General features: G+C 47.0%; 1 protein-coding gene and 1 long non-coding RNA gene across 5 annotated transcripts; one reads left to right on the top strand and one right to left on the bottom strand.

The window, feature by feature from the left end:
• Positions 1 to 549: 549 nt before the first annotated feature.
• LOC136624938 (uncharacterized) lies at positions 550 to 6,615 on the bottom strand. 3 transcript variants are annotated; one of them, XR_010792493.1, is made up of 3 exons: positions 6,531 to 6,615; positions 2,045 to 2,127; positions 550 to 786 (listed from the first exon to the last, which is right to left on the bottom strand). It is a non-coding gene; the product is annotated as an uncharacterized lncRNA (long non-coding RNA). The 3 variants fall into 3 exon arrangements; XR_010792494.1 differs by lacking the exon at positions 550 to 786 and adding an exon at positions 816 to 1,196; XR_010792492.1 differs by lacking the exon at positions 550 to 786 and adding an exon at positions 1,302 to 1,898.
• A 74-nt stretch (positions 6,616 to 6,689) lies between these two features.
• On the top strand, positions 6,690 to 20,106 carry LRRC23 (leucine rich repeat containing 23). Of its 2 annotated transcripts, none has more exons than XM_066601262.1 (8): positions 6,690 to 6,757; positions 10,461 to 10,613; positions 13,697 to 13,809; positions 14,711 to 14,967; positions 15,377 to 15,507; positions 17,113 to 17,249; positions 17,342 to 17,561; positions 18,965 to 20,106. In XM_066601262.1, the coding sequence occupies exons 2-8, from the start codon at positions 10,464 to 10,466 to the stop codon at positions 18,995 to 18,997; spliced, it is 1,041 nt and encodes a 346-aa protein (XP_066457359.1). In that variant the 5' UTR covers positions 6,690 to 6,757; positions 10,461 to 10,463; the 3' UTR covers positions 18,998 to 20,106. The 2 variants fall into 2 exon arrangements, with proteins under 2 accessions (XP_066457359.1, XP_066457360.1); XM_066601263.1 differs by lacking the exon at positions 6,690 to 6,757 and adding an exon at positions 9,281 to 9,334.
• Positions 20,107 to 21,139: the final 1,033 nt, after the last annotated feature.

The following is a 21,139-nucleotide window of genomic DNA, read 5'->3' as shown; positions in this document are numbered from 1 at the left end:
TAGCTCAATATCCTTTGATAATGATACATTTGAGTATTTCTCCTACTCCCCCATTGTTATACTTGCAGTTCTCCTTTTGTCCTTCAGTTATATGTATCCATTGCTGTTGAGTCTGGTTTCAGCTGCTTGTATATTAGCAGCTCTTGTAAAGCACAAGAAAAGGATGCAAGATACCACAGAGAAAAAAAAGGACCCCTTTATAGATGCCTACCGGCGTGCTGGCGTTACTAGCTTGACTTTGCTCATATTAATCCTTAGCAACTTTGTGGCATCTGTTATTATTCTACTTGCGATGTTTCCTGAAGAAGATCCACATTTAATGTTGTGTGAGTTGGTCTCTAAATTATATGCGCCAACTTTTGGGATTGTGCTTATCGGAGGGAATTCCAAACTCAGGAGTGCTGCGACTCGGATAAAAAAGAAGGTGTTTGGGATGTTCGGGCTTCATGGATTACAGAAAGAAAATATTTCAGTACATATTATTTCTGGTTAAAGCTATATAAAATACTATATATACACTAAATGGCCCCTTTATTACAGCTTCCCTCTATGTAAATTATCCATGTGACCCCGGAGTGTAGCATAAAGTCACGTGACAAATTTTCCATGGATCAGTTTCAATGTAAATCCACATTCGATAGGAAAATCCGGTAATCTGAGTAACTTTCAAAGAGGCCCGGTCATCGGTGCTAGACTAGGATTTCACTGCCAACCTTCTCATATAAGAGTGTGAAGAGTATACAGAGAACAGTGTCATCGAGGAGAAACATCCAGTGAAAGAGAATCCTGTTGATGGAAACAACTCATCGCTGAAAGGGGTCAGAAGAGGATGTCTGGAACTGGTCTGACAAAAAGCCACTGCACAAGCAAGTAAATTGCAGCTGAATATAACACTGGTGCTTTTACTAATATGTCCAAGCATGTTACTTGTGGTTGCTAAGCACGGTCTATAACAGTAGATGACTACTTCCAGCGCCAATGTGTCTAAGAGTAACAAGAAAGGCAAGACTCCAGGGGGCAAAAGAGCGCAAAACTGAGCAGCAGAAAAACATCTCCTGGTCAGATGGACCCAGATTTCTGTGGCACCCTGCTGATGGAAGGTCAGAGTTTGGGGCAGAAGATTAATCGATGACCCCTTCCTGTCTGGCTGGTGGAGTAACGGTGTAGGGAATGTTTTCTTGGCACATCCTGGAAAACTGTGGAAAAATGCCACAACAAATTGCTGCAGTTTTGAAGACCAAAGGAAATCCAGCGCACTACTAGATAAGGGCTCTAATAAAGTGGCCATTCAGTGTACTAGTCAAAGCAGTTTATAAACCAGTCTAATACAAAAGATCTTATTCTTGTCACCTACCTTCTATTGGTAGAAGCAGCAACCCGATGTGTCTGTATTTCACTTACAGTCTATTCTGACTTTTGTTCTGTTTTGTGCTTCCATCTCATATTCAGCCATTGGATTATACCTTATTATGGTGCAGATTGTGGCCATAACCACCACGGTGGATCTACGGGACTGGACCTTCTCCAATGATCGGCTTGACTCTAACCACTGTGTATGTAGCATTATATATGTTCTGGATTTAGTTGTTTTTTGTCAATGAGGAATACAACTGTATCTTCCTACATGATTTCCACTCGTACTCTTACATCAGCATCTACTGGTTCTACGGTGTCAGAATTGTGGTGTCTGACCATTGGTAGGTGCAATTCTATCGCACGCTACTGGTTTTGCTAGTTTTCTCTCTTTCAGCATTATGTTTTGGGTCACCTTTTAATTTTTGGACCATTTTCCCCTTTTTTTCACTAGAAATCAGGTAAGCAAATGTATAAATAGTGCAGCCACTGTATTTCAATAGGGTTTCAGTTTAGTACAGTTTTACTGCAGGATGTAGATATGCCTACAACAATAAAAACAAATGATGTTACCGCGTTATCCTGAAAATAAGACACTGTCTTATGTTAATTTTTGCTTTAAAAGAGGCACAGTGCTTTATTTTCGGGGGGGGGGGGGGGGAGGGAGGGGGGGAGTCCTTATAATACCTACCACCAGCGTTACGGTCCTCACGCTGGTCTCCATCGCTGCTGCAGGCTGCCGCGTCCTCCTTCAAGCCGGCAGAGTAGTTCTTCCTGGAAGGGTGAACAAAAACTGTAACAAATACACAAACACAATATCTAAACATAGGGACATATAGAGGGGCATTCATATAAGCCAGTTTCTGTCATTAAAAAGTTGCACATTTTTAGACAAGTGGGGATTTGTGCAAAAATTTGCAACTTTTTGTGCAGCCTTTACCACTCTTGTGAAATGTGGGCGTGGTTTGTCAGGAGGGGGCGTGGTGGCCCAAGACTAATACATTTATGTGATATATTAGGGAAAATACTACGACGTTTATCATGCCGTCTCAATACATTTTCCCCATAGCTACCAATATTGGGACAGGAAATACACTATGTTGACAAGAGTTTATGGATACAACTTCTAATGCTAGAATTTGGGTACTTTTGGTAGATAGCTGAATACTTTGTACTAACTTAACCCCCAAATTGGTCCTTTTGTGCTAATTTTCTGTCTTTACACGAGTGTATGAGCAAAAACGCTTGTGTAAGTGCAGCATGTTTGTGATGTGAAAGTTACGCTTTTGGGCATGTTTTGGCGCATATTACTGTACTTTTTCTGCTAGCTGGGAAATTTCACTTAGGCGCGGGACACAGCCGAACTCCCAGTTAAATGGCTATTTAGCCTAATAAGTTTCCGATGTGTTCTTGTCCTTGTGCAATTGTGTGCGCATTTGGGCACCCCCATAGACTCCTATGGGGCCTTTGGTGTGCAAATACGCACTAAATTAGAGCATGCTGCGTTTCCTTCAGCTCACGCAAAAACGATAAATAAGAATGAACCCAATGAAATCAATGGGTTCTGCTCTCTGCGTCTTGCGCGCTCATACACGCTCGTATGAGTCCACCCTAAAGTGATAGATTTACTGTATGAAAATCAGCCTGAAAATCAGACATAAACAACAGCCCCGCATTTGGCTGGGTGGATTCACATGGCTAGATTTTTACTCGGAGGAATAATCTGAGTAAAATAAATTGCAGCATCTCTTATTCTTGCCCGGTTCTCCTGCACATCGGGCAGCGCCGACAGGATGTCCATGTGCTGTCCAATACGAGTTGCGCATTGGGCGCAACTTTTTATGAGTCCATGTAGACTAAAAAGGAATTCAGTCTTAGCGGAGTGGATGGGTAGGGTGGTAGACAGAGATGAGGGAGGAGATATAGGGCGGTGTAGCATTGTGGAGAGCCTTATGGATGAGAGTTCAAATTGTATTCTATGTTTGACAAGCAACCAGTGTAGTGACCGGCACAAGGTGGAGGCATTGTGTACTGCCTGGTACAGAGTGGAGGCATCAGTGTAGTGACTGGCACCGGGTGGGTGCATTGGTGTAGTGACTGGCACCGGGTTGGGGCATCAGTGTAGTGACTGGCACAAGGTCGAGGCATCGGTGTAGTGACTGGCACCGGGTGAAGGCATTGGTGCAGTGACTGGAACAAGATGGAAGCTCCGGTGAACTCAGTGAGCTAAGTATATTGACTAGCACTTGGTGGAGGCAATGGTGTACTAGCTGTCACAGGGTGGAGGCATCGGTATATTGACTAGCCCTGGCTGTAGGCATTAGTGCATTAACTGGCACAGGGTGAAGACATCAGTATACTGACTTTCACAAGACGGAGGCATCGGTGTATTGACTGGAACAGGGTGCAGGCATCGGTGTAGTGACTGGAACAGGGTGCAGGCATCGGTGTATTGACTGGAACAGGGTGCAGGCATCGGTGTATTGACTGGAACAGGGTGCAGGCATCGGTGTATTGACTGGAACAGGGTGCAGGCATCGGTGTATTGACTGGAACAGGGTGCAGGCATCGGTGTATTGACTGGAACAGGGTGCAGGCATCGGTGTATTGACTGGAACAGGGTGCAGGCATCGGTGTATTGACTGGAACAGGGTGCAGGCGTCGGTGTAGTGACTGGAACAGGGTGCAGGCATCGGTGTAGTGACTGGAACAGGGTGGAAGCATCGGTGTAGTGACTGGAACAGGGTGGAAGCATCGGTGTATTGACTGGAACAGGATGCAGGCATCGGTGTAGTGACTGGCACAAAATGTAGGCATCATGTATTTACTGGCACTAGGTGAAGACATTGTTGTAGTGACTGGCACTAGGTGGAGGCATCGTTGTAGTGACTGGAACAGGGTGTAGGCATCGGCGTAGTGACTGGAACAGGGTGCAGGCATCGGCGTATTGACTGGAACAGGGTGCAGGCATCGGTGTATTGACTGGAACAGGGTGCAGGCATCGGTGTATTGACTGGAACAGGGTGGAAGCGTCGGTGTATTGACTGGAACAGGGTGCAGGCGTCGGCGTATTGACTGGAACAGGGTGCAGGCGTCGGTGTAGTGACTGGAACAGGGTGCAGGCATCGGTGTAGTGACTGGAACAGGGTGCAGGCATCGGCGTATTGACTGGAACAGGGTGCAGGCGTCGGTGTAGTGACTGGAACAGGGTGCAGGCATCGGCGTATTGACTGGAACAGGGTGCAGGCGTCGGTGTAGTGACTGGAACAGGGTGCAGGCATCGGCGTATTGACTGGAACAGGGTGCAGGCGTCGGTGTAGTGACTGGAACAGGGTGCAGGCGTCGGTGTAGTGACTGGAACAGGGTGCAGGCATCGGTGTAGTGACTGGAACAGGGTGCAGGCATCGGTGTAGTGACTGGAACAGGGTGCAGGCATCGGCGTATTGACTGGAACAGGGTGCAGGCGTCGGTGTAGTGACTGGAACAGGGTGCAGGCGTCGGCGTATTGACTGGAACAGGGTGCAGGCGTCGGTGTAGTGACTGGAACAGGGTGCAGGCGTCGGCGTATTGACTGGAACAGGGTGCAGGCGTCGGTGTAGTGACTGGAACAGGGTGCAGGCATCGGTGTAGTGACTGGAACAGGGTGCAGGCATCGGTGTAGTGACTGGAACAGGGTGCAGGCATCGGTGTAGTGACTGGAACAGGGTGCAGGCATCGGTGTAGTGACTGGAACAGGGTGCAGGCATCGGTGTAGTGACTGGAACAGGGTGGAAGCATCGGTGTAGTGACTGGCACAAAATGTAGGCATCATGTATTTACTGGCACTAGGTGAAGACATTGTTGTAGTGACTGGCACTAGGTGGAGGCATCGTTGTAGTGACTGGCACTAGGTGGAGGCATCGTTGTAGTGACTGGCACTAGGTGGAGGCATCGTTGTAGTGACTGGCACAGGGTGGAGGCATCATTGTAGTGACTGGCACTAGGTGGAGGCATCGTTGTAGTGACTGGCACAGGGTGGAGGCATCATTGTAGTGACTGGCACAGGGTGGAGGCATCGGTGTAGTGACTGGCACAAGATGAAGGCATTTGTGTAGTGACTGCCACAGAATGGAAGCATCAGTGTCGTGACTATCATAAGTTGGAGACATCGGTGTAGTGATTGGTACTAGGTGCAGACATCGGTCTATTGACTGTCACAAGATGGAGGCATAGTGTAGTGAATGGCGCAGAGTGCAGGCATTGGTGGAGTGACTGGTATAGTGTGGAGGCTTTGGCGAACTAACTGGTGCAAGGCGGAGGCTTCGGCGGAGTGACTGGCGCAGGGTGGAGGCACCTTCAGTGGAGTGACTGGCAGAGGGTGGAGGCTTCGGCGGAGTGACTGGCGCAGGGCGGAGGCACCGGCGGAGTGACTGGCAGAGGGCAGAGGCACCGGCGGAGTGACTGGCAGAGGGCAGAGGCACCGGCGGAGTGACTGGCAGAGGGCAGAGGCACCGGCGGAGTGACTGGCACAGGGCAGAGGCACCGGCGGAGTGACTGGCACAGGGCAGAGGCACCAGCGGAGTGACTGGCACAGGGCAGAGGCATCTTCAGTGGAGCCTCTGTCACAAATGCAGCACACAATCCCGGATGAAGTGGGACAGTACGCTGCGCTATTATGTCCAGGGAACATGGCTGCACCCCGTTGTAGTGAAGTCGTTCCTGCGGTCCATCATGCGGCTGATGCAGAACTTCCTTCTAGCGCAGAGCCAAACAACAGTAGCTGAAAGCGCAGATGTAAACATGGCCGAAGCGGCGCGGGGAACGCTGACCCCGGTCTAACATAATTAATGCTGCCCGCTGTGTCGGAGTCGGCGGACATATTTGTTCTGCCCTGCGAATGTTTCTGGAAATGCGAGACGAGCTTCAAACGTGTGCGGACCAGGTGTAAGGATTCCTGCTGATGGAAGAAACCAGCACAGGGCCCAACCATGTTCTTACCATGTCATGAACAGGCCGTGGGGGAGGGGAGAGATCGGGTAGCAATAGAAATGACTCCCCTCCAACTCATACACTACTATATACATACTATGACCAGAGGAGGAGGCCGTATACATGTATGACCCCCCATATACCACACATGTATATATCCCCCTCAGCTGCACATTATATACCGTCACTTCAGGGCGGGACCTGTTTACCTCACGGATATAACACATCGCTGCGGCGGGAAAGCCTTCAAAATGGCCGCCGCCGCCAAACCTGACAGAACAGCAGAGCGTGGGCGGAGCCAGAGAGTCACCTGACCTAGAGCGAGCCGTCATGGAGCCCGGCTCGGACACTTCCGGCAGTTTCTATAGCAACCAGTAACGCTCTGGCGGGCTTCCGGTGCTGTGTGTTTCTATAGCAACCCGAGGCGGGCAGAGAGGTGAGTGATGGCTGCATCTTGCGGGAGCGCTGAGTGCGTCAACCATCCATCATACATGAGCTCCATGCTATACACCGACGGTCCGCCCTGCTGGGGGCTGGAGGGCTTCCACACAAACCACCCCTTTCTGGAGGAACCCCAGCTCTTAGCAGTTCTCCCAGCCTGGGGGAGGCTGCAGCATGTTTACGTGCAATTTTGCGCTATGTTTTTGTGAAATGAAAGTTGTGTATTTGCGCGAGCCGCTGCGTTTTTTTTTTTTTTTTAGCGCGTGCAAGACGCTATTTACCGATGGTCCCAGCCATTGAAAAGGCCAATAAGAATAACGGGTTGCAGACGTGTTCTTCTCTGCGCATGTAAAAATGTACGCAAATACACGTGTTGCACGTGAGCGACACGGAATCACGCTTGCAACAGCACTACGTAATTGCGCCCTGAAAGGCATGTGATCACGTCTTCTCGCGAGTATTTCCGCGCAGGTAAATATCTTTTTTTGAGCTGCCAGGCCCTGTTCACACCTGCGCCATTTTAGAACTGGCTCAGCAGCCTAATTAGCAGCTGGTGCTAGTAATTACCGCCAAATTGTGCAGTTATGCGCATTTCATGCAGACGGGTGCGCTTCCCCATAGACTGCTAATGAGCAAAAACGCTCCGTGTGAGGAAACCCAATGGGTTTTAATAGATGCAGTGGCGGATTTGCTGCGTGTAAAACCGCTCACGAAATCGCCCGCATGGATTCACGCGGCCGTGTTTGCACATTACATTTTTGCGTGTGTCATAAGCGGAAAATATAGCCCATTGAGCTCAATGGGTTTGTTCATGAGCGCGCATTTCGTGTGCGCAATTGCTTCACGCAAAAAAAAATGGAACATGTTCTAGTTTTTTGCACATTTGCGCAGGAAAATAAAATGTAGAAAAGTAATTAGGCTAATTAGCCACTTTTAGTGTCTGGAACGTAGGCTGACGTTTTTTTTTACAAGTGCGCATGATTTGTGCACGCAAAAAGTACCAGAAAGAAAACAGTAGCGCGCGCAAAACTGCAACCTCCGATGCGCAAATGAGAGCTATATATAAAAAAAATCGCACTCGCATGAAACGCGTGTATCGGCCAGTGTGATTTATTTTATTTTATTTTTTTCACAGCCAATGAAAACAATGGGGTTTGTTTCAGTGCGCGTTTTTGTGCATCTCGCAACGCACAAAATTTGCGCAAGAATGTGAGTGCATACTTAGGATAATAGCGGCTTTCCGTAACCAAGCTATTGATCGCTGATCCTTGAGGGCCACCACTTGGGTTCCGCGGCGATCAGCTGATCAAGAGCCCGCTGTCAGTGCAGGGCTGAGCTGGAAGCAGATGGCTCCGCCCACATTGCAGCCACCAGGTGACCGCAGCTCCCAATGAATACAATGCAATACCAACTGAGGCCACTGCAGTGTGTACAGAGCTATCTGCTTCCGCCTCCATGCACAATGACAGCGGGCCAATATCAGCTGATTACTGGGGGTCCTTATCAGTGGACCACCCTGCTGATCAACTATTGATCACCCATCCTGAAGTCTCAGACACCCTCTTTAAGGGGGATTCCGCCAAGTTAAAACGTTATTCCCTAGCACAGGATAGGGGATAACTTTATGATCAGTGGGGTCTGACTGCTGGTACCCTCACCGATCCTAAGAATGGGGGTCCAGTCAGCCCTCCAGTGGAGCGGGGGTTGTGCGAGAGCTGCCTTCTTCTCCATTCACTTCAATGATTGCCAAAGCGCTTGAGCTCGGTAATTTCCAGCACTGTCATTGTAGAGAATGGAGCGGCAGCGTGACCAACCGGACCCCCGTTCTCAGGATTGATGGGGGTCCCACCAATGCCGAGAATGAATGGAGCCTGGGTGATTGGTTGCTATGAGCAACAAAGACTGATTTTCTTTCAGACAGCTTTCATAATATTGTGCTGTTTTCCATGGACCCCCGTGTATCTCGGGAGACCCCTGTAACCACTTTAGCACCAGAGATTTCTCTTATTGTCCCCACCTTCGAAGAGCCGTGATGTTTTAATCTTTCCACTGACAGACGTACGAAGGCTTGTTTTTTTGCGGGACGAGTTGTATTTTTTAATGCTACTATTTAATGTACAGAAAAACATTAAAAAATTTAAACAGGGAGAAATAGAAAAAAAATGCAATTGCGCCATTTTTGGTGGGTTTCAGTCTTAGTGTTCACAGAGCAGTAACAATGACACACACTTTGTTCTGGCAGTCGGTACGATTATGGTGACACCGAATTTCTGTAGTCTTGTAATGTTTTTCTAAAAACAAAAATTGCTTTCCGGCGCCATATTCTGAGACTTGTAACTTTTCCGGTTTTCGTCAGTTGCGTTGTGTGGGGCTCATTTTTTGTGGAATGAGCTGTAGTTTTTATTATTACGATTTTGGGAAACATCTTTTTGATCACGTTTTATTCAAATTCTTTGGGGTAGGGTATTCCACCGGATAGCAGGAGTTTGGGGGAAAAACCCTCTACTGCGCATGTGCGCCAGCCGGTGCTTCCGTACACATCCGCAGTAAAGAAAAAAGAAGACCCAGACAGGTACGCACGGTCCTCAGCCGCAGGAAGGGTGTGGATTCCTTTGTGGGCTTCCACATGCGGAATCCGACCCACCCGTTGACATGAGCCCTAAATGTGTCGATCTGCGCTTGTTCAACTTTCTTTTATGCAGACGGAGAATTGTAGGTTTGGGGGTGAACAATCGTTGCTATGATCATTAATCGCCACAGAGCTGTCATTGGTCGGTGCATATGGGGGGATATACAGCTGAGCACGGACTATTTTTATGTCCATGGAGTAGACTGTCCATAGTAATGGCCATCAGTCATGTGACCTCTGGTGTGATCAGGTATCTAACAAGTGACTGGTAGATTACTTATCATGTTTCCTAGTCATGATTACTAGTCATTACTATTACCACGTTTCCCCAAAAATAAGCCCTACCCCGATTTTACAGGATTTTCGGTGAAACTTGAAACACATACCCTACCCTGAAAATAAGCCCTAGCTGCATTACATAAAAAAGGAATACAGTACCTAGCAGTCTCGGTCCAGGTCCCTCCTGCTGCTCTCTGGAGCTTCGATGTGCTTCCTGCAGTCCTCGGTTGCCAGCAGAAGATCAATTTATGGTTAGGGGATTCATTAATCCCACCTTCCAGGAAGCGATGGCTCTGATTGGTTCTCGAGCGCTGCATTGATTGGCTGAGCAGCAGCTGAAGAACCAATCACAGCCATTGCATTGTGGAGGCAGGATTTATGAATTGGCCAATCAATGCCGCGGCTCAGTCTGGGATTTCTGATTACCTGGCACCTTGGCGGCCTCAATTATGAAAATTTTAATTAAAGGGATTTTCCCATTAAAGACACTTATCCCCTATGCAAGGCAGGTGGACCCCAGCCATTCAGAGACCAGCGCCCTGAATGCCCCATGTGAATGGAACGGTGTAGCGCACGCGTGATTGCCACTCCATCCACTTCTATGGGACAGGTGGGGATTGATACTCTCGGCAATCCCATAGAAGTACATAGTGATAGTGCGCAGCACCAATCCGTTCACATGGGGCATTCAGCTGCACCAGTATTGGGATCGTTGGGGGTCCTAGCAGTCGGTTATGGATGGGGAATAAAAGTCTTTAGTGGGAAGACACCTTTAAATGATATTTCACAGGAGATGTCTGACGCAGAAGATGACGTTCCGGATGAAGAGAAGGAATTCGAAGAAACTTTAGAAGACGCAAATGAAGATGAAGAAGAGGGAGAAGAAAAGGGAGAGGAGAAGGATGAAGAGGAGGGAGAAGAAGAGGAGGCTGAAAAAGAAGAGGTGAGGAGAGAAAATAAGGCCGCACCGGTGGGAATCAGTGGATACGGGAGCGGGCAACCGAGTTCTCTTCTGACACCGTGTCCAAAATGCTACACCCTGAAGTTTATCTGTTTCCGGGAAAGCTGGGTGCAACCAACATAAAAGCCTTTATAGCATTCCCCAATTTCGAAACTGCAAATTATGGTACAGCAATTTAGTGTTGTGTTTCTTCCTGATTTTGGGGATTTATAGGGAAACTTTTTCTTAACCCATTAAGGACCAATCACTGTAAATACACGGCGCTTGGTCCTGGGATTTAATCCCCACCGATATTAATATATAAAGCCTGGGATTAAAGCTCCTGAAATGTTGTAGGAGCAGGTCGGGTTCTTGGATGTCAAAGACAGGACCCAAAGAAGAAGACAGAAGCAGTTTTCAACCCCTTTTGCCTTCTTTACAGGCTACATTGTGCTCAGTGATCGCGGTTTAGAGAGTGCAGGAAGCAGCGGTGCTGTTTTCTGCACGGGACAATGCAATCACATAATCGCAGCGATCCCCGTCATGTCAGAGTTGTAGGGATTAGCAGACCTATGACCAGCCCTCAGTGACTATTGTCACTATAGGAGGAGGGTTGCCCCAGTGGAAAATTGTGAAATTAAAGAATAAAATACAGTGTGAATGTCCTCTAGACATCTTATACGCCTTCATAAGGGACATAGATGCATCACAGAAGGGGAAATCAAGAATTAAAAACAATCACAGAAAAATGGCCGTTACTTACTGACTGAGGAGTGCATATAGATGCATCCTCCTCTCACCATGCAGGAAGCTGACTACCAAATGGAGGAGCCAATAACACCTGTGCAGGACACCGATAAGACAACCACTCACACTGCCTCCTGATAATGAGGGGGTGGATGCTTGGTGTACACTCCCACACATAGTGGATACAGGGTGCCAGACCATTCTGATATATGTAGTTCACCATGCAGACCAGCAACCTATTAATGACGCCATGATAATTCGGCGGGTTGCCCTGCATATCCATCAGTGAACCACATTGGTACTGCCACCCTGGGCTCCCCCTGGAGTCTTAATGCCACACTGCATGTGAATGATAGATAATAAATGCAAGGCATTGCTTGGATGTTGGCCAAGATACATGAGCCCGCTAACCACTTCACGGTTCCTTGCGTTGTAGTGGGTCCCTACACTAATATAAATGCATCACAGAAGGGGAAATCAAGAATTAAAAACAATCACAGAAAAATGGCCGTTACTTACTGACTGAGGAGTGCATATAGATGCATCCTCCTCTCACCATGCAGGTAGCTGACTACCAAATGGAGGAGCCAATAACACCTGTGCAGGACACCGATGAGACAGCCACTCACACTGCCTCCTGATAATGAGAGGGGTGGATGCTTGGTGTATACTCCCACACATAGTGGATACTGGGTGCCAGACCATTCTGATATATGTAGTTCACCATGCAGACCAGCAACCTATTAATGACGCCATGATAATTCGGCGGGTTGCCCTGCATATCCATCAGTGATATATGAACTACATATATCAGAATGGTCTGGCACCCTGTATCCACTATATGTGGGAGTATACACCAAGCATCCACCCCCTCATTATCAGGAGGCAGTGTGAGTGGGTGTTTTATCGGTGCCCTCACAGGTGTTATTGGCTCCTCCGTTTGGTAGTCAGCTACCTGCATGGTGAGAGGAGGATGCATCTATATGCACTCCTCAGTCAGTAAGTAACGGCCGTTTTCTGTGATTGTTTTTAATTCTTGATTTCCCCTTCTGTGATGCATTTATATTAGTGTAGGGACCCACTACAACGCAAGGAACCGTGAAGTGGTTAGTGGGCTCATGTATCTTGGCCAACATCCAACCAATGCCTTGCATTTATTATCTATCATTCACATGCAGTGTGGCATTAAGACTCCAGGGGGAGCCCAGGGTGGCAGTACCAATGTGGTTCACTGATGGATATGCAGGGCAACCCGCCGAATTATCATGGCGTCATTAATAGGTTGCTGGTCTGCATGGTGAACTACATATATCAGAATGGTCTGGCACCTTGTATCCACTATGTGTGGGAGTATACACCAAGCATCCACCCCCCTTATTATCAGGAGGCAGTGTGAGTGGCTGTCTTATCGGTGTCCTGCACAGGTGTTATTGGCTCCTCCGTTTGGTAGTCAGCTACCTGCATGGTGAGAGGATGCATCTATATGCACTCCTCACTCAGTAAGTAACGGCCATTTTTCTGTGATTGTTCATAAGGGACATAGGTGTTAAAAAAAAACTACAAAAAAAATATATGAAAAATAGAAAACAGCCCTCCACCGACACCAACATAAACCGTCGCTGTATCTGCCCTGTAATCCCTGATTATACAAATTATTTATCAAAACGTCCAAGTCAGAATAACGAACCCATTCTTGTACTTTAATTTAACGTAAATATAATCCCTTTAAAAATAAAAAACTATCAATTTTAAAAATCTTTTTTTTTGTGCCTTTTGTACAAATTACCCTTAATTAAATAGAAAATGGAATTTCAGTAAAATGTAGCCCCATATGTGACAGGAAAGTGGGTCAGAAACGCTATCTTTTCTCATTTGGGAGAGCACCTAGACAGTGAGTGAGTGAGGAGACTTAAAAGGCCATTGATGTTCCTCTGGGTAATATGCAAATAAGGGAGATGGAACAATACCTCCACAGCGCCACTTACTGGAATGCAGCATTCCTTCAGGTCACTGTCAGATTCTTTATACAAGCCTTGTAACAATGACATAGCGTCCGGCTTTGCTTTCAATTCCCGGTCATTGTTACAAGGCTTGTATAAAGAATCTGACATTGACCTGAAGGAATGCTGCCTTCCAATAGGTGGCGCTGTAGAGGTATTGTTCCATCTCTATTATTGACGGGAAAGTAAAACGCAGCAAAAATAATTTTGGCAGGCTGGAAAAAGAGAATAGGGCCATAAAACCACCGCATGGGTAAAATCAGCAAAAAGCGTCTGGTCCCTTAGGACCGAAATACCCGGTCTTTATGGGGTTAAAGTTGACTTTTTATCGTGTTTCAGCCCCCGCCTCATGTTCCGCTGACTGAAGAGATGCTAAGAGAAGGACTGTCGCTGTTGTGTAAGACTGGAAATGGCCTTGCTCACGCCTATGTCAAATTAGAAGTGAAAGACAAGTAAGTCCAAAAATCCATGTTATCAATATCAGTTTATGTTGAACACCCTACTGAATGACCCACCCACTGCACGGACCCCCACCAGTTATCAAATATGTGTCTCGTCTGTCCACCTATGGAAGACAGTGTTATTACATAGTGATATGAATTACATCCTCTATTCTACTCCACAGCTGTACTCACTATTCTGCTGGAGGAGTCACTGTGTACATACATTACTTATCCTGTACTGATCATGAGTTACATCCTGTACTATACTCCAGAGCTGCACTCACTATTCTGCTGGTGGACTCACTGTGTACATACATTACTTATCCTGTACTGCTCCTGAGTTACATCCTGTATTACACTCCAGAGCTGCACTCACTATCCTGCTAGTGGAGTCACTGTGTACGTACAGTACTTATCCTGTACTGATCCTGAGTTACATCCTGTATTATACTTCAGAGCTGCACTCACTATTCTGCTGGTGGAGTCACTGTGCAGTATAATACAGGATAAGTAATGCATGTACACCGTGACTCCACCACCAGAATAGTGAGTGCAGCTCTGGAGTATAATACAGGATGTAACTCGGGATCAGTACAGGATAAGTAATGTATGTACACAGTGACTCTACCAGCAGAACAGTGAGTGCAGCTCTGGAGTATAATACAGGATGTAACTCAGGATCGGTACAGGATAAGTAATGTACATACACGGTGCGTCCACTAGCAGAACAGTGAGTGCTGCTCCGAAGTATAATACAAGATAGCTAATGTAATATTTGTACACAATGATTCAGCTTTTTAGGTAGATTCGTTCTGGATGTAGACAAGTAAACATATACCTCTTATGACGTGACCTATGTATCATGTATGTAGGGTCGATGTGCAGTAGCCGTGTTGTCCTTCTCCTGCAGGGAGCTCACTGACATCTCAGTTCTGGAGTCTTTCATACATCTTCGCTATGTGGATTTATCTCACAATTCCCTACGAGATCTGTCTGCGCTGGGATCCCTCACTCATCTGCTGAGTCTTCATGTAGAGCACAACCAGCTGGTCAATGTCAGCGGACTAGGGGAGCTGCCTTACCTACAGCAAGCAAACCTGGCCCAGAACCGTCTTCAGATCCTTCAAGGAATCGCACATCCGAAACTGGAGTCCCTCAATCTGATAGGTCGGTGCTTATCATTACAGTACTGTGAGTCGGCCGCTTCTGTCCAATTGTTAAAAATTCCTACCAGCAGCTATAACTTGGATATATCTCTTTCCAGGAAAGTTGGGTGACAACCAATATGGCCACCATTACAAGTCCTGTGAGGCTATCCTCCAACTTTCCTAGCCTCCTGATTAGCAAATCTGCTTAGTGATGCTATGATACCGGCCTTGCTCCATTAGCATTGCACAATGAGGCAGATTTTCCATTCAGGGGACTAGGTGAGCTGAGTGGCATCCTCCATGGGAGCTCTAATAGCATCCATATTAAAGGGGTTGCTTGTAATGTTTGCCCTGTGACAGGCCGAATACTGGGGGCTAAAGACTTGTCCGTACTTCACATCTTTGTGTATCTTCTCTCTGGGTTGTAGGTAATGAGCTCCGTAGTTTGGAAAGCCTGGACTGCTCCAAGCTGAATAGTCTGCATACACTGGAGCTACGAGGAAATAACCTGCAGAGCACAGCCGGCCTCTACCTGCCCAACCTGCGGGAACTCTACCTGGTGAGTACAGACCAGAGCCGGGTATGGCTACAAATGGTCTTCCTAGCAATATGGCATCTGGAAGACTCTTGGCAGCTTATATTTGGCCTACACTATACATTCAGTATGTGATTGTCATCCACTTTGGACATCACCTTACCATTAAAAGGGATGTATCATCTATATCATACTAAATAAATGTGATGGGCAGGCTCTGTGACCTGTGCAGGGAGGGGGGAGGAGGTGAGCTGCGACCACACATATTGTGACTTTCAATGAGAGTTCTGTAAATTGCTGAGTGCTTTTACTCAGCAATTTCTGATGCTCTATTTGAAAAGAATGGATTGGCAGCACACATTCGCAACCTCTGCTCCATTTATGCAGGGATCTTCAGAACCCTCACTAGTGATCTTAATCAGTAATAATAAATGGTTTATTTCTTGGGGTAATTGGGGTCCAAGTAGTCGAACCGCCACTAATCATAAACGTACCCTTTATTCAGTTCTTTGGAGAGGGATAACTTTGTATCTTGGCACAACCCCTTAAAAATGTTTCTTGCGTTACAATAAGTTGACACTTTGTGTCACTTTTCAGCTTGTCCTGTGTACAGTGGGGCGTGGTCAGCAGTCATCTCATTATCATTTGAGGGGGGACCACGCAAAACACTGGAGGCTAATAACACAAGAACCAACCATATGTGATGGGGACAACTCAGCTCCTCCTTCCACAGAGCAAGCCTACAAAACTCTCCCATGGAAGGCAACATTTGAGGGTCACATTTCACCTCCTCCCCTCCCTGCACAGGTCACAAAGCATGCCCACAGCATTCTCCTAAGGAAGACAATAGGTGATGGCCACACCTCACCTCCTGCCCAAGCTGCACAGCTCACAGATTATGCCCACAACATGCTCCTATAGAAGACAATAAGTGATGGCCACACCTCACCTTCTCCTCACCATGCACAGGTCACAGAGCATGCCCACAACACTCTGCCCTAAAAGGCAATAGGTGACAGTCACTCCTCCCCTCCTCCTCTTCCTGCAGAGGTCACAGACCATTTCCCAGAACACTCTACCATACAACGCAGCACGTGATTGTCACACCTCACCATCTCACCTTTATAAGATACTGAGTATGCCCACAACACTCTCTCAAAGAATGCAGTATATGATGGTCACACCTCCTCCCCTCCCTGCACAGGTCACAGATTATGCCCACAACACTCTCCTGAAGAAGGCAATAAATGATGGCCAGAACTCACCACCTCCCTTCCTTGCACAGGTCACAGAGCATGCCCCCCAACACTCTTCCCTAGAAGGCAGACAGTAGGCTATGGTCACAGCCCACTTCCTCCCCTTCCTGCATAGGTCACAGAGCATGCCCATAACGCTCTCCCATAAAAGGCAATAGTGATGCTCATATCTCACCTCGTCCCCCTTCCTGCACAGGTCACGGAGAATGCCGACAACTCTCTCCTATATGTCTATAGGTGATGATCACAGCTCACCTCCTCTCCCTCCCTGCACAATACTCTTCCTTAGAAGTTAATGGGTAGTACATAGTACAATGTTATCCATCAACTAGACCATGACCATGATTTTTGTATCTAACTCTGATACTCCCAGGCCCAGAATAACATGAAGACTCTGGAAGGACTGGAGAACCTGGTACATCTCACCAGCCTTCATCTGAGGGATAATCAGCTGGAGAGTCTGGATGGGTTCTCGGGAAATATGCGGGCTCTGCAGTATCTCAATCTCAGGTTTGTATGACCTTTTAGGTGCCAGTTTCTCCCTCACCTATCCTGGTGAGTATCTCCCTCGGCTTACTCTACTTCTGTATACTCCTGTGTAGAGGTAACCTCATCTCCAAGCTCCCGGAGGTGGAGAAGCTCAAGGTCTTGCCCATGCTGCGGGCGTTGGTTTTGCGGGAGAACCCATGCGAGGAGGTAGATGGCTACCGCCTGGAGACTCTGATTGCTCTTCCTCATCTAGAGAGACTTGATAAGGATTTTTTTGAGGAAGAAGAAAGAACGGAAGCTGCAGAGACACAAATGTCAAGAATGGAGGATAAGGTAAGTCCAAAGAATTATCAGAGGACACACCGTTCACAAGGTGTGTATGAAGGCGGCTGTAGGCCATACACCTAAGGGGTTCACATCAGTGTTGGAGGTTCCTTTTGGAGCTTCTGTCCTATCTTGAGAATCCCGGATGAAATAGTACAACATGCTGTTTCATCCAGGTAAATGCAGGTGGAAACTGAATGGGCTCCATTGTAGTCGGTGGGGTTTTTTCGGCACCGTTTGGGTTCCTCATAAGATGGATCTGTTTTACTGCTCCCATAATAGAGCAGAAAAATGAAACGTACAGTGCAGGTATGAACAACGCTGTAAGGATATAGTCACACTGGGAGGAAATGCTGTAGGAATTTCTGCAGTGGAAAATTCCTCTGCAAATTCTGCAGCATTTCCGCATCCAAAACAGAGTCAAAATCCGTGGCCCTTCATCCAGTACGCAGCAGCCTTAGATTGGAAATAAATTATATTGTAACACCGAATTAAATTAAAAACTTAAAAAAAATAACCCCCCCCCCCCCCAAAAAAAAACAATTGCTTTCTGTCGCCAAATTTTGACCGACCCTCATAACTTTTTTTAATTTTTCCATTGATGCAGGTTTGTGAGGGCTCCTTTTTTGAGGAGCAGCCTGTATTTTGTATTGGTACTAGAGATGAGCGATCGTACTCGTTTAGGGCGATTTCGCAATCAAGCATCGCTTTTTCCGAGTAACTGACTACTCGGGCGAAAAGATTCGTGGGGCGTCGGGGGTGAGCGGGGGTTGCAGAGGGGAGTGGGGAGGGGGAGAGAGAGAGCTCCCCCCTGTTCCCCACTGCTACCCCCCGCTCCACCACGCCGCCCCCCGAATCTTTTCGCCCGAGTAGTCAGTTACTCGAAAAAAGCGATGCTCGATTGCGAAATCGCCCTAAACGAGTACGTTCATTCATCTCTAATTGGTACCATTTTAGGGAAAATACGACTTTTTTTGATAGCTTTTTATTCATTTTTTTTCTTAGAGACAGAGTGACCAAAAAAGTGAAATTCTGTCATTGAGTTTTTTTGTTTGTTTTTTTTTACAATTAAGTATGTAGGGTTAATAATGTAATATTTTTTTAAAAATTGGACATTTACGAAGTCTCCAGGCTGCCATGATCCCCAGAGAGCAACCTGCCATCTTATTGCTGGGGGGAGTGGTGGGAGGGTTCAGGAAATTTAAATACCTCTGTCAGAACTATCAGCAGCATTTAAAGGGCTAACAGCCGTGATCAGTGTTAGCTCTGATCGTGGCTGTTGCCGGCGGGTGTCAGCTGCTGAGCCGCACTATTCACAGCATGTGCTGTGGACGGCTATCTACGTCCTAATTGCACACCCTATTAAAGGATTCTGAGTTGTCATGTTCCCACAACATTCTTCTTTTTTTCAGATCGACGAGTCGAAAAACAATCCTGATGTTTAACTACTCACCAAAGAAAGATGTCCTCCACTATTACAGCTGGAAGTGGGATGGAGTGACAAAATTGGCAGCGCAGTCAGTAATTTTATACAAAGGAGCTTAGTATCCTGTAATACTCTGAAGGTGTAAATTGGGAGAGGGAGGGGGATTATATTCTTCAGCAGCACTCTGCCGGTGCTGTAATAGGGGTGCTATATTACTGGGCTCTGCAGGCGCCAGCAGCGGGAAGCCTATCTTGCAATACATTTCCAGTGCTGTAAGCCGAAGCTATCCTGCAATATTCTAGATGTATAATCTACACGTGCCAGAAAAGTAGACTATCCCGCAGCACCGTACAGATGCTCAAAAGGAAGGCAGCTATTTTAAAAGGGGTTGTCCAGTTGTAAGTTATTGATAGACTATCCATCAATAAATCGTAGATTGATGGGGTCAGTCGTAGAAGAGACCTTTGCCGATCAGCTGTTTGCTAGGCCATTGCTCTTGAGCACCGAAGTGATTTCTATGGGAAGCAGACAGCGCTGTTCCCACTGCAGTGGCCTAGCTTCATATTGCAAGCAAAGTTACCATTGAAGTGAATGTAATACCAAGCCTGGCACTGCAGTGGGGGCTGTCAGCTTCCTGCAGAAATCAGCTCAGTGCACAAGCGCAACGACCCAGGGAACAGCCGATCAACGGGGTCTGGGGCAAAAGAGCCCAATGATCTATTATTGATGACCTTTCCTGAGCATAGGTTTATAAATCGTTTACAACTGGACAACCACTTAAAAATACCCTACGAGTGTCAGAAGGTAGGCTGAAATGCTCTGCAGGTGAGAGAAGGTGGTTGGGGTGGGCTATCCCGCAAGGAAGAAGATATATCCAGTAATACTCTGCAGGTGCCATAAGCAGGGAATATGAATTGCGGTTTTCTGCAGGTGCTAAAGAGGGTCAAGAGTATCTTGCAGCACTCTGCAGGTGCCAGAAGAGGCTGCCCTGCTATATCCTTTTAGATGAAGCCTCTCCAGTGTATGTGCCAGTATGAGTGACCAGGTAATATGGTGACATGTGCCGGTGCCAGGAGGACTTTACTGCCCAGTTTTTGAAAATGACTGCAAATAGAGATCTGATTCTTCTGCTTGTGTCAGTGTCTTCTTACTGCACCGTAAGTCCATCTATACTGTCTCTGGTTCCTTCTACGCTCACATATGAGGTCTTCCCACTCTTCCAGTTTATGCTATACGGCTGACAGAGCACATATACACTGGCTTCTTTTAGTAGACCCCCATCTAATAGCATGTTGGCCTTCAGAACCATAGTAATGCATCATGGCGTAGATTCTACTGGGGGAAGTAATTGTTCTGAAGGAATATCGGCCCCTGCGGACAGGAAGCTTCTTGTAGTTGCCACAAAAAAGGAGATGCTTTCATGTTCTGACAGGAAGGGGTCATCAATTCAGGCTGCTTGTTACAAGTTCTGACCTCCCATCAGCACGGGGCAACAGAAATCTGGATCCATCTGACCAGGAGATGTTTTTCCGCTGCTTAGTGATACAATTTTTGTGTTCTTTTGTGCCCCTGGAGTCTCGCCTTTCTTGTTCCTCTTAGACACAATGGCGCTGGAACTGTTCGTCTCCTGTTATAGCCCAAGGAACGGCGTGTTGTGCGTTTGGATACGTTAGTTGGAGCTCCAGCGTTGTTTTTGGCTGCTCTTGACGGTGCTGGTCAGAACAATTCCTGACATCCTCCTCTGACCCCTTTTTGGTGATAAGTTGTTTATGTCCACAGCATCCCCTTTCACTGGATGTTTTTTCTCGATAACCCCATTCTCAATATGCTGTACATACCATTACACAAGAAAACCCCACATGGTTGGCAGTAACATCCTGGCCCTGACTAGTCTAGCACCGATGACCTGACCTCATTGTAAAAAAAAAACTGTTTAAACAACAGCACAGACCTTCTTCTTTATTGAGTAAGACGATGAGCATGCAGAGCCCCCAGGATCACGAACCAACGATCCATACAAGGTCCAGTAAAATACTGAAGAAAGGACAGCAAAGTTGGTGCAAATAAACATCGGAGATGCACTTTATTCCTCCATAACAAGCAGCAACGTTTCGACTCTCCTGAGTCTTTGTCAGTTGCTAGTATCCATCTGACAATACAC

This window comes from Eleutherodactylus coqui, chromosome 4 (genome assembly GCF_035609145.1).
Source record: "Eleutherodactylus coqui strain aEleCoq1 chromosome 4, aEleCoq1.hap1, whole genome shotgun sequence".
Taxonomy (NCBI): domain Eukaryota; kingdom Metazoa; phylum Chordata; class Amphibia; order Anura; family Eleutherodactylidae; genus Eleutherodactylus; species Eleutherodactylus coqui.
This window is presented reverse-complemented; position numbering and strand designations above follow the sequence as displayed.